This window comes from Colias croceus, chromosome 9 (genome assembly GCF_905220415.1).
Source record: "Colias croceus chromosome 9, ilColCroc2.1".
Taxonomy (NCBI): domain Eukaryota; kingdom Metazoa; phylum Arthropoda; class Insecta; order Lepidoptera; family Pieridae; genus Colias; species Colias croceus.
In genome coordinates, this window is record NC_059545.1 from 8,468,094 (window position 1) to 8,486,384 (window position 18,291).

Consider the following 18,291-nt stretch of genomic DNA (forward strand, 5'->3'; position numbering starts at 1 on the left):
CATCGTCTCTAACGAGATTATAATGATAAATGTCATATTACGCACTTAGTACGATAATACGGGCCGCGGGGACTGTAGCATACGAGGTGCTACGTAAATATTTCATGAAATATCCGAGTGAGATGGAGGGATATCATTCATCGAGATAGAGAAAGATGGATGGATGTTGTAAATCAAAAAGTCATGTTTACGACCGCATATAATGGCATCGCCTGGCGCCAAATTCCATTCAAGCGCTAGAGCTAGCCGTGCGGTGAAAAATGTGATGTGTTCCGTCAGCGAAGGTGTCGGGGAGAATTAGCGCGTTTCCTTTGGAAATAAAACTGTTTCGACGTTACCTTTCGCTGTGAATTAAAGAAAGTGAGTGTTAAACTTCCAAGTGATACAATACAGCGTTGAGTGTGTCTAATTCTATTCGGATAGCATTAGTAGTACTACATTGTTATCGTTAACAAACATGAATGCGTTGATAGCGCATGATTCATCGATCAAAAGTCATTGTGAGACTATTGGCCTCACCCTGTGACCCTTATCAGTCACTAACATGGTTAACGGTACAACGATTTTTATGACTAAACAGCAGGAAGTGTATTTTTTTTCTGTTGTGACTAGACGCGGATTTGAAGGCGCGGGAATATTGACCAAGAATTTTAGTCTGTATTTTTTTCTTTGTTGTGATAAAGACGGAATACACTTTGAGAATCATAAGGATATTGTTCGATAACGAACGGATGTAGCTTGGTCGTACCTATTTTTTTTGAATATTGAAGATTTTCATTTACGACACTGTATATGTATTCGGATTAGCAATTTTATTATAAATTAAGAAAATAATTTATTTCTCGCTCCAATATATTCCTGTAGGTTTCCATTTAAATCCGATTAAGAGTTTGTTTTGTGGCTGAATTCATCGACCTCCTCCTGTTTTGTGTTTATACTCCATTGAGACGTACAAAGGCCGCTGAACCTGAATTCTCCGTGAGATTTACCAAAATAATCGTGTTTTTCAGACGTGAATGTTTTCAACAATGTTGCGAGGCGAAGTTATGTGATTTATTGAGTCCTGGAAGAGATTCACGGGCCCGACAGTATTTTATTACTGCTACGTATTATGTATGACGTTATATTTGAGCCTAACGCCGGAAGGATAAATTTAAACAGAATTTTAATGATCCATTGTGCATTTTTCTCACCAGACATTATAACAAACTCGTTTTAAGTATAAGGCTTACCGCTAGTCTTCCGAGGAAGGTTGGGATTTTCTCACTGTCATTACTTCTTCCATATAAAAATTATGGGATTTTACGTAGGTATTACATAAATTTTCTTACATTTTAACGTTGATTGATATGTGCGTACAGTATGTTCGATAAAATGACGTGAGATGTTAACAGCCGTTACATAAGGCGTTTATTTAAGCTTAATGTTTGTTTTTTACGCTTTGTTTATAATCGTATAAAAGTAGTAGTGTTTTTAACTTGACCCGTTCGCACATGAAATGTCGATTAGCGCGTATCTTGCTAAAAGGCAGATAATCGAACATGTATCGATTCCATGATCGTTGGGCTATTTTTGGCTCTTTGAGTGTTATTACAAGGATATGTACCTTGTGGTTAGTCCTAATGGGATTTGTAATGTAGTGCTAATTTTGCCAAAAGTGTACCTATAAATAAGAGTGCACGATGAAGATTAAACTTCATGTTCCAATTCTGTTAAATTAGATTTTTTGATCAAGGACATTCCAAATAAATAATATGTTTTTGCTGTATTGATAATATAAAATCAAATCCATTTATCAATATAGGCACTTTCCATTTCCATCGTTCAAAGTAAATCGGTTCTTCTCAAAAAAACTTTCCTTATTTGTTATTGACTCGCTAATTGAGTCGCTTTCAGAACGTAAATAAATTTTGCCCAATAAAAATGTTATTATCGAATTACAGAAGTGAAAGGAAACATAAAACATTACACAATAAATTCACTACGTTCAATTCATGGCTGTGCGTGGGAGTGACCTTTATAAGGTGAATCATCATCTGACTCCCGAGAACAGGCTTTAAATCTATATAAGGAAGCTCCTGTCAACTGTACATTTACGGGTTTCATCAATTCACTTCATACATGACACGATAAAATGTTGTTGGCAATGCCGGGGTCGTTTGGTCCATACAGTGCTATTATTTTTACGTTTAAATCAAACGCCAACCATGTGTCATATCACATCTGTATCTATAATGATCATTGCGAACAAATATGAGACTTTGATGAGATTGTTGATAGGATATTGGAGGGTTAGGGTTAGCACCCCTCACTTATTGTAGAATAGGCGATAACGTAGTGTTAATGCGGCTTAACTCAATCAATGTAAAGATTCGATTTATATTTAAAAGTTTCATGAAACAGACCGATCACATTCCTGTGAAGGAATCTCGATGGCCTAATTTGATTCTAATATATCTTGATTAAAAATCTAGATCGTCTATTAGTTAGGCTTTTGTCTGTTTACCAGATGATCGTATGATCGCCACATACTCTTTATACATATTTGTATAATTTATTGCCATCTCAAATTAATTTCTATAATTAGTCAAATATGGTTTTTCCAATGCTTATTTACTCACTAAATATAAGGGAAGCGAAAAATAGGATATACCTCTAAATCCTGTTAGTAAAAAGTACATCAACAAACAACATACGATAACGTCATGCCGAATAAAATAGTGCCATAATTGAGAGGACCAGATTTCCCGCCGAAAATTCCGTGATTGCCAAATCAGCCTCATCCGCTCTACGTCATAAGGGTTCAACATCACTATTATCTAGCTGATGATTGATAGCAGACTTCCGCGAGTTGATTATGGTTCGTCCTACTTGCCCTATGTCGGTAGTAACAACTAACATATTGTGCTCCCCGTCATATGGGCCCTCTTCACAATGGGCAGCGTTGGGCGAGCCGAGGCAATCACGATAGTGTTATAGAGGGCATAAATGTCTATGATCGACCACCGACGATCGCAAATATTGACGATCATTTGTTGGGCCAACGCTGCCCATTGTGAAGAGGGCCCATAACATGTGCTCCCCGTCATACATTCGATACCGATGTACTGCTTTCTTTAATTCGATACCTGGCGATCGTGTTTCAATAATAACTTTTGTATTTTTGTCTTTCTTTAATAAACTGCTACTCTAATAATTATAACATTAACCAGTTGTTACTTTATTGCGTTTTTATTGTTGGTATCGTCAAATTTAATTGCATTTTGTTTTGTATCACTGATATCAAATTCAGGTTTTAAAGAAATTTGTACATTCTGAGTTCGTTATCATACTTCGGGACGTAAAATATAATGCAGTGAATGCCTCAAGGCTGTTACATATTTTTGCATAATCGAATTCGTTCTGATTCCGCATTTTAGGAATCGGCAATGCTGAAATTACTTATATTGCAATCTACAATTCTTTTCTTTGTTAAATTACCTACACATTTTCCATTTGCTAGCAATGCTTTGATCTTAGAACTAGCCAAAAAACATTTTTAAAATCAAAGAAATAAATAATCAAGTACCTAATGATTTTAATAAGTTCGTTTGTATGGTTAATATGCACCTATGTATATTTATGTCAAGTAGACCACATTACCAGACCGTCATCGCTTCATTTAACTCTTAACTTCTATGTAATACAGACTCAAAAAGAAAATACGAGCTCGTTTAGTCAGTCAACCGCACTGCAACAGGGTATTGTTTTCTCATATAGTAACCATAAACGCTGGTCGGCCTTTTGTCGACCCTCGCTATTGTCTATCGTCAACACAAACAGGCTCGTCGACTGCACTTTATTGCACCTTAGTTTCTTTACGATTTATATTTTACAAATCAATTTTCCGACTCTCGATAAAACTCAAATATTCCAATTCCCAAGTGACACACTGTTGCCCCTAATGCTATATTAATGGTGACTCGGCCACTTGAGAATGTTTTTGTCTTTATTGCCTCAATTGTGTTGCTCAAACGTCCGTTACGAGTATTACGTAAGCTCCTTGTAATGTTTTAACATGGGGTTCAAAGCACTCGATGTTTTATTTATTTGGTTCATCGAGAGGCTCTCGTTTAGAATTTACTTTAGTGATTCGATTTGAAGACCGCGCTAAAGTTCATTTGTCATAATTTAATTTGCCTTTTGAAGTTAGACGAGAGTGATCTGATTTATTGGAAGTACGTCGCGATCGCTGATTTATTGATTTCTCAGATGATTTGTATTTATAGCAGCACTAAGTGTATGATCGTTTCTGGCCGTTACGATGTTTATCAGCATTTATTGCTTCATAACTTATTATGTAGTCCTGTGTGTATCTGCTTTATATAATTTATTAATCGAAACGTTATAAATCATTGGCTTTAATGGCGAACGGGAACGATCTTATTCACGCGACTGCATGATGCAGTTCAATGAACTTATTTAAATCATGGGTCTACGTTATCGTTTGGCAAATCATCAAGCGCCGTGGTTTGAAATTAGTATCGAAACGGTATGTTACACATGTTTGAAACGTTAGAAATATAACGGACTCAAATATCATACTGGAATTTCTTAATGTACGAGTAAATGCGCTTCTTGTATTCATTGCAACTGCATATTTTAAAACCAGCTTTATGGTACGAGAATATTTTATCAACACGTGTTACTCGCATATGTTACCCAAATACACACTGTTTTTACGTATTTAAAAAAGCCTGTACTACATTTTCAAAATGCATCCAGCTTGACACTTTTCTGATCTTAAAAAAGGTTGGAGAAAAGCGTAACATTATTTTGTCGTGATCGCCTAAAAATATCTGGTTTATTGACACAATTATTATCGTCTGATTCACGAGTCTGCTTGGTGCGTGTTTGTTTAAAGTCTGCCCCATAGTCGATCGGCCTGGATTGTTTGCTTCGGGTTAATGACTGTCCCCGACTGCTTGCCTCTAGGGAGAGGTTATTAGCACCGTTCCCTTTAACAATTATTCTCCCTCTTGTTAGCTAAGATACTTGTAACTGTAACACTCATTAGGCTATTTATAGTATCACGATTCCTAATGTGTTTAGAGGCGTGATCGCTAAATTTAACAACAAGTTATTTACTAATCCGAAGAGTGGAATATTTAAATGTATAAACATAAATGTTATGAAATTAAAGTAAAGTAGTTCTTTACGTTAAAATACTCCAAACTCAAGTATACTTTTAGTAGAGTAAAAGCTAGAATTATATTTGCCTTTATGGTTTTGTAATTCAGTTAATAAGAACTTGTGAACATAATTTAATATTTATGTAACTTGTATTTTTTACATTTAAAAAATGTCATTAACATGACATATTTCACGACTTTTCTCGTATAATAAAATGTAACAATTTCCGCATTTCACATGAAAGTACACAACTTTCATTACAACTCGCATAGAATATGATAATGAATATGAGATCATAACAGAGAAACAATACGTAAACATAACTGAATTATTACTAGTACCGACCGGTAGCCACTGTAAAGATATAAACAATTATTATATAAAACGTAAACATGCGTGTAGGGTGGTGTAACCTTCCTTGCCGTGATTCACGCGTGATTCAGACTAGGGCTGGCCATATTTTATTACATTCAATTACAGTAGTTCCCTATTACCTATTGCGTAGACTTAACAACCGACTGATAAATTTTCCAGAATTTCTTCGTTATTCGACACTAAAACCACAGAAAACTTAATAGTAGCTAACGCTCCTACGTGAAGAAGAAAGAAAGAAAGAATGAAACTTGAAAGAATCTTACTAGAAGTACTGACTCCCCTTCGTTGATTATTTGGTAATTTTATGACTTTCAAATATATGGTAACACGAATGATAAAAGTGGTAGAATAATAGACAAGATGCTATATACACACAGTAACGTACGTCCAAGACAGACTTTCTCTAGACAAGAAAATCATTTCTTCAGTTTATATTTTAGTTGAGAAATGTTATTCCATCGTATATATTACAGCGAGTAAGGGAATCATATTACCAGCCCCTCAAGGAACTATCTCTCCGCAAGTATGAAGAAAATACGTACACAAAAAGGCCTAATGCTATCATAACAAAAACTATTTCAGTATGTAAAAGGGCTTTCCTTGAAGGCCGAAACGAGACCGTAATCGCAGTGAAAGGTCAAACTTTACGCAAGCCGCAACAAAACATAAATAGAACCGAAACTTTTGTATACCTGACTCGTATTTATTTGGAGAATGTGAAGCTACAGTTTCACTTTGTGTTGCGTTTTAATCGTTCGTTGTTTTATTTTTATACAACCTAATATCAATAGAATTTCTGGGATATGATGTGCTTTATATTTGATGTTCGTAGCTTCTGTATTAATTTCAATTTCAGTAGCTCTTACGTAATTATTTTACTCACAGACTCCTACAATTTGATATTTATACTACGTTAACTTTACGACCGGCATTTTTTACTTCTTCTAGATATGGAGTCCTAGCGCATATGTAACGTAAATAAGCTTAGCACTAGACAAAGAGGCCATTAATTCCCAAAAGCAGGTCATTAATTACAAAGCCTAGCAAGTCTTTCCTTAGCTGACCTACATAGCTCGCTGCAAAGTGGTCGCTTGCTCTCCTTTTACCGTTCGTAAGACGGGTTTTCCCTAAGTTCTTTCAACCATTGTTGAAACAATTTCACGAATTTTCAGAATAGATGATTCAAGTTATGCGGTAATGAATTCCGCGCAAAGTTTGTGAAGCCACAATTCATTTATCCTTGTATAAATTTTATAATACCGAGTATATTTTAACAATTATATTTAAAATATTTGCTCTCGTATAAAAAGAATTTCAATATACGTTGTAGTAGTTTTACCAAAATGATGTAATCTACTTCTCACATATTAAATTTAATAAATCTCCACCTACCCTTCATTAGAAATAGAAACTTGATAAGATCCTTGAAGGTGATTGAACCATAAGGTATTTGAAACCCTCGTCAAGTTTGACATCGACTCCTGAGTACTTCAAACAATTTTCCTTTGAAATCAACTGTATCCCAATGTGGAGCGGTTTGCCTTTTAAGTTCAGACAGCGGGATTAACTTGAGGATAAACTGCTGTACATTTATTTTTTTCAAATTGGTCGAATGGCTTGTTATAACTCAGCCCCCGGAATCACAGACACAATAGAAAATCTATTGTGTTGTGGTCCGATCGGGCCGCTCGGGGCTCAATGGGTTAATAATAATTAAAGTCCAAACAAAGGAGGAAAATTTCATCAATGGCGATGAAAATAAAGCTTTATGAAACAATTTTTGACTAATAAAAGATGTCGATATATTTAGTAATAGATTGTTATGTTATGGAACGAAGTCTTGAAATAAACATTTCAATACATTGTACAATTCTAATTACCTAATCAATAAGATGGCTCTTAGTAAATGTACATACGTTAATCACCATTCCATTTACTTTACCATCAAAACGGGTACGTCGAAATGGATTAACCACGTTGCATTCACATTTCGATAGCCATCAAACGTGATGAGATTACATGTTTAATGATGTGACACACGTCAGACCCATCTCATGTCCCGCGATTTATTACAAGTGACCCAAAATGAATATTAAAATTCGTATTTCGTAGCATGGTGGTACCCACTGATTTATCTTATGAAACCAGTGGGGTATGGCGGGTTTTAATTTTGTCCAAATTTTAGTTGCGAATAAAGGTTGTTAAGTTTACATGTTTCCTTATAAATGAGGTGTTTAAAATTCAGTTTCTTTTCAAGTTTTGAAGGCTGTTTGGAAATAAAAATAATATTTTATTGTTATTTGCATAAACATAGGTTTTGTGTAGTGTCTAAATCGGATTCCTATTTAACCGCACATCCAGCTTGAATGTATTTTATTTCACAGCTTTGAATTTGTTCCCTCTTTATGTCTGTCGTATAGCATTTCATAATATTATTGACCCGCATATATTTTGATGTAATAATAATGCTGGTAGCTGATATCATCATAGACAATAACATAAATGTATTAATGATACCTGGTAATAAAATCCCCCTGCAACCTATACGCAACGTAGCTAAATAGTTTCATTAAACTTGCCAGCTTACGTTTTGCACCAAGTCTCTACATCGTTAACATAAAATGAGTCAGAGCCCAGATGATAACAGACTTGCGTTTTAATAATTTATTCGACGTGTGAATGAATGAGCAATCGCGCCCACATCTCGTCTAATTGAAATGCGTTAATTTTATAATACAATACTAGTATAGTATAGCGTTAGTGGTGGGTAGATGACGTAAAGGGGTATTGTGTCATCTCTAGCGGAGTGTACCTATGTGAATGAATGGTTAAATAATTTGACGGTACTTGCGAGTGTGATTGGTTTAAGGATTGGTTGTTTTTGGTTTGGTTGCGATAAGCTGTTTGTGTTATTGTATTGTTTTTTTGTGTAGTTTAAATATAGCAAAATAAACGCATAGAACGTAAAGCTCTCGATTTATAGTATATCAATCAATTAATAAGTTGGTGCGATTATTCTTATTATGTTTATAACACTGCCTTACAAAATGAAATACTACAACAAAACTTTTATGATTTGAATGCAAAATATTTTTTGAAGTTAGTTTTATAAAGGTTTTCAAAACTTTTTATATACATTAAAATGTAAATTTAGTTGTAAAGCAAGTTGTAGTATCCACCTAAACGCGCTCCTCTGTTGTTCATAATATATCATACCCAAGATAAGGCTGCACCATGAAATTTTATTGTTCGTCTATATATGCAAGCGCGGATAAATTTTCAAAATATTGAAAATATGCAGTCTCACAAAATAATATAAAAGGTTATCGGTCGTGGGTAATATTTCCGCAACTCTACACCGGCTTTATTATTGTAAAGAATATGATTAAATGCATACGTTTTTATTTTATCTATTTCCTGTTTGTTACTTCACGCCTTATTCGAGAATTTGAATGGAAAACTTTTAGAAATAATCTATAACGGTATCCTATTTATTATAGAAACAATAATTTGAAATATTATAGATAAATTTGGTCGGATATGCCAAATCTGTTGTACATTTTTTGAACAATGATAGCTTATCTAGAAGTAAAACAATCTTATGATAATCTCATTACGCACATATTATCTTTTAAAACATGCTAGCGTTCCCTTACAGCTGCGTGTAGCTTCACCCGCATGTAACATGAAGCGTGTTTATATCCCAATCATTAATTATGAACACGGGTTTACCCCACCCCGTGGTGGGTCTGACGTACCCCAGCGACACTGTCGAGATTGATCTCCGATAGCATCCGCCGGAACAAGGAACGGCGACGAGGAAACAATACGAGACACTAATTGCGAACCTAACGGAAGGCGACTGTCGTGGAACGGCACGGTTTTCCTTTTAAATCAGATGTTGAGGAAACTTTAGCCGTGGAAACGTTTTGTATAGCAATTATTCAATTAGCGCATTGATACTTGAGGAATTGTATAAACATCTTAATCGTTAATTAGGTTAATTTATTGATGTTTACCTGTTGTGATAGGTACATTATTGTTTTCTTCCTGTCTTTAATTTTATCTCAATAAATACTATCTTTAGATATGGGTATTGAATTTTGCTGTTATTTTCAATGCTTACTCTTAACATAACTGACATGAGGTTTGAATTAATTATTTAACTTGGTATTTGCTCTAGTAAATAAGCAAACACAATATCTAGTAGGATTTTAATGATTAATTTACAATATCAATAATAATGGCTTCCATTTGTACAAATGTTGTTTACGGTCAACCGCGCGTGCTTTTCATACCACTTAATCCCCTAATCTACCCGGAAAACAGCATGGCTATTGTGTAAATATATACAGCGCTATTGTTTGTTGGAATTATCGTTCGTGTGAACAATGGTATTTCAATAGAGTAATCCGATATGTACGGCGCATTCCTCCGGCGGCTGCGGACCCGGCCTCAAGTGCTCGCTCGTAACTTCACTTAATGAACTACGTGGTTTTCGGGCCGTAATTAGGGCTGCCAATGCGCTATGCGCGGCATTCCGGAAATTTCGCGCGTTTCATGTTTATTGGGTTGTACGAAATTCGCGGTTTAAACGCTCTTATAAAAATGTTGTACGTGCTATTTGGCGCACATTTTTCGGCAACCATTGTACAATAATATTTCGAGCACGTTATGAACATAATCGTGTTAATAGCGATTAAATATTTTGACAACCCTGTTGAAGTTTGAGTTGTGCAGTAATAGCACCAATAAAGAACATGGGGCAATTGAAATTTTTTGAAAGCACAACGTACATAGTCTTGGAATCGGTGTAGTAGGGAATTTGTTAAGCTTGCCCGTAGCCGCGTGGGAAACAAAAGATAAGCCGCTCAATTTGTCACCGATTGTGTGCTGAATTTCGGAGCTGAATTGAGTGGAAATTACGCCGCAACCAGCGATCGCGTCCGCCATGTGAATTTGTGCACGTAAGCCTTTTCATTTGTGATTTGTTCGTTTTAATCTAGCTCTTAAAATATAAAGCTTCGTACAAAAGACTCAAAAACAATGGCCACTTAATATTGAATTGTTTGGCGTGTTCATAGTTTTAGTGCATGGAATCAGGTATGTTCAATTGAATAATCAAAAGTTCAAACGAGGTAGGACGTGATAATATTAATTTTAAGAAAAGGTTTCATGAAAATCTCCGAAAGATTCCTCTTTAGAGATTCCTTTATATAGTAATATAAATTGTAATTATTTCTAACAAAAGAACTTATTATTAGTACCTTTCACCTACCTTTTCTATTGAAATTATAACATGCTACTAATAAACTTTACTCATTGTTTTAATTCTAGCAACTTTCAAAACTCCATTGCACAAGGTGCTGGCTACTCCGAATAAATTTAAAGTGTTTTATGAGAACAATACATTACCTTTCAAGAAAGTTGATTCTAGTTGGCGGCAGATGGCCACTCTTTTCGGCAACGTATGAAGCTGACTGCTGAGTGCATGCATAATGAATAGTGTAATTTTGCCGGGGAAGGCCGCGTTAAATTGTCTGTATAATTTGATGCAAAATGTGTCCGGTGACTGGCCTTAGAGACAACTGTTATTAATAAAAAGTGTTCGCGTAAGAAACTGTGATTGCGTTTTTCCGGTGTGATATATTTAGTCTTCTTATAGTGGCAGTATTATTATTATTAGAGAGTTATATAAGCAAGCTTTTCATGCACTTTTAGTGTAAATTTATTAATGTAACTGATTGGGTTTAGTTGTTTTTTAAAATGTTCTACACTACAACAAGTCACATTTTTATGCGTAAAATCCTTCAATTACATTGAAAGAAAATCTTAATTTCTCACAAGTCATGCGGCACACATTATCCACACTAATAAAAAGATAAGAAGCATAGAGGTAAACATAGATTACAGTGTCTTTGCAAAATTATGCATAGACTTACTGCGCTAATTCCTGAACAATCAACGCGCGGCTTGTTGCAGCCAATCAATCTTTGTTGTACCGTTGTTACACCCAGGTTAAGGTTCTAGCGTTGTTCTATTTGTTTTAACAGATTGCATGCAAATTGATGACTTTCTGCTTTATAAAACTGGTGAAGATTGCAATAAAAGTGTTTATAAATACATCTTACACTTATTTCTATATGCCATCCGTGCGATTGAATAATAAAAGTGATTATAAAGTTATCTTTCATTATTTGATATCTGTCTTATATTATTGTTATCATCAAGGTTATCATCATTGGAATCTGTTCTACATAATTATTACCATGGGTATATCGATGTACGTTTACAGCAATTAATTTTATATTAACATGTTCATTGTGCGAGCGAGTAGCTTAAATTCAGTACAAATTTCAATAACCACATGTAACTCAATTAATTACGTGTCAAAACGAAAGCTCCCTGCGAGCAACGGGATCGAAATGGAAATTGAAGCAATCAATTTGTCATCCAGCGAACATTTTTGTATCGTAATTCGTTTTGTTATTGTGTTTTGATACGTTTTGAAGTAATGTTCGATTTGTTGTGAGTGATGGTCGATGGTAATGGAGGGTACTGTGTGAAATACTGCTTATTAGTATACCTAGCCTAAAATTTGTGCATTGGAAATAATACAGCCACATTTCACATTGTTGGTTTTGTGGTTTTTATAATAATCGTGACGTAATACTATTTCAATCTATTGAAGCGTTATTTCACTAACGACCACGGTTAATTAAAATGTCAAGTAAATAAATTTGATTTTAATTCTAATTGCAATTATCATGAAAGCGCCTTAATGGACGGTTGAATAGCCAAACCTGTATTTAATGTCCTCGGTCTGTTCAGAAAGGCCTACTGTAGGTAAATGGTTATTAATTAAATTTTGGCGTCTAAGTACCCTTTTCCGTTTTGTCCTCAATACGTATTTTATTTTACTTTCTAGAGACCATTTAATTGAATAAATTTAAATAAAATGTGTTGAAATGCATTCGTTAAATACGAAACTGAATAATAGAAATTCATAGAATAATTTCCTTGGTGTACAATAAAATGAACGGATGAAATAAACACTTGCATTGAGTTGTGCATTTATTATTAACCCTAACATAACTGAAATGTTTTTAAAGGTACATTTTTCTAATTACCTTCTGCTACGTACTATAGACATAGATATTATAAGAACTTTAAGTAGTTAGGTATTGCTTAACTAAATTATTATTCCTACTCATCTTTATTTAATGGTTGAACCTGATAGCATTGAGCTAATAATTAGACATGTTAGGTAGGATACAAATGAAAATTGCTCAAATATTAACCACCTTTAACATCTAAAATGTATTCATGTACATTTGTTAATAAATGTGATTTCTGCTTGTTATAGCAACAAAAGACGAGTCGGAGGGTGAGAGCGAGTGCCGCGGTCGGCAGAACGGCGGCGGCGCGCGCGGCAAGCTCGCCTACAACGGCTACTCGGAGGAGTGTCTCGACCGCCTCGAGCCCAACGGGAACATACCCAACGATAAGGACTCACACTATGGTGAGTTCAATGACCTTGCTGCAACTGAGATCGGACAAAGGAGTGTAAGTGTAAGTTTAAGTGTTTTTGAAATTTTGGGCAAAGAAGAAAATCTAAAAGCTCTCGTCGTGAAAGCACAAATTTTCAATTGAAATTTATCATGAATGCTACGTACACGTTTACTGTTATAAAAACTACTGTTTGCAACTGCAAAGTCTCTGTTTTTTACTACATATTATTTTTCCAATGTATAAGCAAATTCAAATTAGGTACCCACATAAGAAAGCTTACTAACTAAATAAAAACATTTTCTTTTTAAAATTACGTCATTTAATATCAAACTTTATTAATTAATAAACGAATAATAATTAAATGAAAACAAGCGTGAATTTGTGAAGCCATTGTAAAGTTTAAAACTTACCGTCGGCTTTCAAGAATACTTTGCTAGGACAATTTAACGCGCTGCCGAAGCAAATTAATTGGCTCTCACTGTCACCTATATAATTGTAAGTACTATCGATAAATAACAAGTGTTTATTCAATTTATCTTGGTTATGTAGATAAGTAAATAAATCAAAATTACTTGATTTAAAAGTCCCGATATCGGAAAAGAACTTGACACAATCATAAACTTTTTGAAAAAGAAACAGTGCTAAAAGGTTTTTTATAATTAACGTTTTCTACTCAAAGTATTATCGTACATTTACGTTTTAAACATTAATTTCATATAAGCAAATAGATACGATCAATATTCAAGTTTATATTGATGTTTCACTCATTTTATATTTTACTAGCTTTCCACCCGCAGCTTCGCCCGCGCATTCAAAGAAAAACCCGCATAGTTCCCGTTCCCGTGGGATTTCCGGAATAAAACCTATCCTATGTCCCGGGGTAAAAAGTAGCCTATTTCCTTTGTCGGGTATCAAAATATCTCTATACCAAATTTCATGCAAATTGGTTCAGTAGTTAAAGCGTGATTGAGTAACAGACAGACAGACAGACTTAACGAGAGCAGTGGTGGCTCAGTGGTGAGACCTCGGACTTTGAATCGATAAGTCCGGGGTTCGAGACCAGGCGAGCACGCAGGAAATAAATTGATTTTTCAATTTAGCTGCGCATCTTGTAACATCACCACTGCTCGAACGGTGAAGGAAAACATCGTGAGGAAACCGACATGTCGAAGAATTAAAAAGTTCGACGACATGTGTCATCCGCCAACCCGCACTTGGCCAGCGTGGTGGATTATGGCCTGTACCCTCATAGGAGGCCCGTGTCCCAGCAGTGGGAACGTATATGGGCTGAGGATGATGAGGATGATGAGACAGAGTTACTTTCGCATTTATAATATTAGTATGGATTACATACATAACAATATTAGGAAAATCAGAATCATACTTTCTTTACTTTATAACTGAGTAAAATAGATCCATTAATTAAATAAAATCATGTATATAAAGTTGCGACCTGCTCTCGACTGTTTAACTTCCCTGTAATTAAAAAGCCGCAAGGAGCCGCGATACGCAATATAAAATGCCTTGTCGAGAGGGATTTTTAATTTAAACCGGCAAGTCTTTATACAAATACATCGTTTAATGAGATAAATGCAAACAAGTAAACATTTAATTGACAAGAGAGTGGGCTATAAAAAAGGCGTCTCTGATGTGCAAGAAATACACCCCAAAAAAAGAAGAAAAAAATAAAAAAAAATTGTTACAAACAACTTGCAAAAAGAAATGAAATCCCACCAAAAACATTTTCATGTAAAATGTTGCCAAGACGAGCCCATATGACTCGCACTGTCAAAAAGTTATCAGATCTCATGTAGAGCCAAGCTTCTAACACTACACGCCCTAACTCTACAAGGCCTAACTTCACAACCTCTACACCTTAGTCAAAATATGTGGCTTGGCCATTTCGCTACATTCACATCGGCGTAAGGTGAAAAATTAATTCACTGTTCATAACTTTTGTGTTATACAATAGTTCTTGTAGTAACGAACGGCCAAGCCACATATTTTGACTAAGGTGTAGAGTTTGTGAAGTTAGGCCTTGTAGAGTTAGGGCGTGTAGTGTTAGAAGCTTGGCTCTACATGAGATCTGATAACTTTTTGACAGTGCGAGTCATATGGGCTCGTCTTGGCAACATTTTACATGAAAATGTTTTTGGTGGGATTTCATTTATTTTTGTAAGTTGTTTGTAACAAAATTTTATATGTCGATTAAACTTTTTTTTTTTTTTTAAGAAACATATATATATCTAGGGGAACCAAGTTTTAGATTATTAGATTAGACCTCTAGCGTCATCAAAATTTAATTTAAAATTACAGGTCTCATACAATCTCTCATCCCCTAGTTTAAGGGGATGGGGGATGAAAGTTACAAGTTTTATAATTTTTTTGTTGTTTGTGTGCTAATACTAGCTTACATACAAAATTTCAGCTTTCTAGGACATTAGGAAATACCTTAAGAATTTTGATGATCATCAGTGAGTCAGTGACGAAATTAGCGTTATTTAGATATAAATAAAATCTGAAGTATAAAAGCTAATGTCATTAAAACTTATTAAGTTCAATAAGTCCGCTATTGACAATATATCCCGAAAATTTTGTTGATCTAGCATAATCCAAACCCAAGTTATGAGGGTTCAAAAAAACGTCGAAGCGCTTCGAGAAAAGGTAGGTAGTGCCCGTCGCTTGTTCGCTTGGCTCGTCTTGGCGGGGGCACTACCGTGCCCCCAGATTATATTTAAAAAAAATCAACTATCCGGAAGTCACTAGCATTCAAATAATAAAAAAAATAAAAAAAAGACGGGTTGCACTCCGGGAGTGCCGGCAGAAGTGAAAACTTGATTATTAACGTTCAGCATGTTTGATATTTTGGAATGGTATCCGTCTTACGCATGGAATATAAGTGTTTTATGAAACCACGGTAAAAGTGAAACTTATGATAATTATCGTATTTGTACGATAATTATCGTACGTCACGCGACATGCGCTACACAGACCAAAAAGTTTGAGACGATGTAATAAAAGTTTCACTTTAAAAAAAAAGTCCGTCTTACGCTTTTTCGATCAGGCCACGTGTCCTGACGCGAGTTTAAGATTTTATACCCAACGCCGCTAAAGAAGTTTTCACTTCAAAAATCATCAAAATCGGTTCACCCAGTGTTCCCAGTCTAAAGCTCCAAGTTAACAAAACCAAAAAAATGTACACTCGAATTGTGAACTTCCTCCTCTTTTTTGAAGTCGGGTAAACACGCCTTGCGTCCATACAATTTCCTCTATAATAATAGATGTCTGCAACATTCGTGTCGGTTTTGCTACCATTAAACACTTCTCGACCAGTTACCATCTGAATTTACTTTTTATTTTCTATTATATCGTTCAGGAAATATCTCAGAGAAAAGCGCTCTCGAAACATAACTACGAGCTCTTTGGATTTATTTTATTTTTTCCCCTTTATTATTCAGACTCGCTTCTTTGAAATATATCTTGGGTACAGACGACATGCCTTCTTAGATGAATTATTTAATAGAACAGATATTACGTTATAAATTGAGTTAATCTATGTGCAGTTATTTCGGAAGTTGAACGTTTTTAAATGGAAATTTAAATACGATGTATCGAACTTAAATTGTTTAATTTTTTTTTATTCAAGATTTTGTCCATTATTCGTCCTATTGTTTTGCTAATTAGAGTAAATTCATGAATCATATATTCTAGGAGGTAGCAACGTTGACAAGTGAGCATTTTAGTATAGTTGGTTCTTTGATATGCTGTTCCTCTTGCTATTTCGGTTACAGTCCGGGCTGTCTGGCTGGCCGCAGTGGTTGCGTTTATTAGTGCGCATCTTATTTGCACTCCTGTGCAGATAAGATGATGTAATTTCACTTATTTCGATGACATTTTAGTTATTTTGAAATAAAAATTGCGTATGGCACCTATTTTACAACGAAAAAAACGTCTTGCATTAAAAAAATTATGTCTGATGGATCTATCTAAAGGCAAAAGATTAAAAATTACGCGTTAAAAAATGACTTTAAATTAAGGATATTTTCCTGTGCAGATAAGATGCGCACTAATAAACGCAACCACTGCGGCCAGCCAGACAGCCCGGACTCTAACCGAAATAGCAAGAGAAACAGTATATCAAAAACCCAACTATACTAAAATGACTTTTTTTTAAACGTTGCTAGCTCCCGTACTAATACAACCATCTTCATAACATCAATAAAGAGCTTTTGTTATAATATTAACGGTCATTAAAGCCACGATCGCAAATGTTGCTAAATTTGTGCTAAAATAAGGAAGGTACGAAAATAACTTGCTAATGTGATTTAATTATAATGAGCTTGTCAGAGCCGAAGCTTGACATTATATTACATGCACAAAATGGTTTAGCATTGTTAAATATGTACATGAAATTATATAGTACTAGCTTTCCGCCTACGGCTTCGCCCGCGTTTTCAAAGAAAAACCCGCATATATCCCGTTCCCGTGGGATATCCGGGATACAACCTATCCTATGTGTCAATACAAGTTACTCTCTATTTGTGTGCCTAAATCATGGTAATCGGTTCGGTATTTGCGTGAAAGAGTAACAAACACACATCCTCACAAACTTTCGCATTTATAATATTAGTAGGATATGAGGAGAAACATAATTGTGTTAAATAAACGTAAAGATATATAGGATATGAAGACGGACGGAATTGCTGATAATTGGGAGTATCAATTAGTGCGCGTTTATGCCTCTTAATCAGAAATCTTAGTTCTGAAATAACATTTGATATGTTAGTCCACGGTCCAAACGAACGATTCAAAGAATAAATTCTAGTAGTGCAATATGTATAACGTATTGAGAATTTTAATAATAAATATGTATTTATCAGCACAACAAAGAAAGCTGTAGAAAAAAAATATTGCGACATCCCAATAATCTTATTAAAATTATAATAATAGGCTATAGTTAACGTACAACCTTAGGCAGCCTAGAAAAATGTAACCCTCATCATTTATTAGCTTATTACATTCTAGATCCATACAAGATATTATTATCGAAGCAACTTTATTTAGACAATGTTTGATATATTCCATATTTCTTAAAAAACCTGTGTATTCCCAAAGCTTTGTTAACTAACAATAATCTTAATTTGAACAATGACTAAATTTGAGCCCCTCTAAATGTGTCAAGTATCATCCTGGTGACACTCGTCGGCTTGCCGTCATTATAATGACAAGTTG

The 18,291-nt window shown here is 34.9% G+C and overlaps 1 protein-coding gene across 2 annotated transcripts in view; it reads left to right on the plus strand.

Moving 5' to 3' along the window:
• LOC123694690 (cyclin-dependent kinase 14) overlaps positions 1-18,291 on the plus strand; it is a 79,340-nt gene that overhangs the window by 42,960 nt on the left and 18,089 nt on the right. For both annotated transcript variants that reach the window (XM_045640195.1, XM_045640196.1), the window contains exon 3: positions 12,914-13,069. In XM_045640195.1, the coding sequence (XP_045496151.1) occupies positions 12,914-13,069 (156 nt within the window). The remainder of the gene's footprint in view (positions 1-12,913; positions 13,070-18,291) is intronic.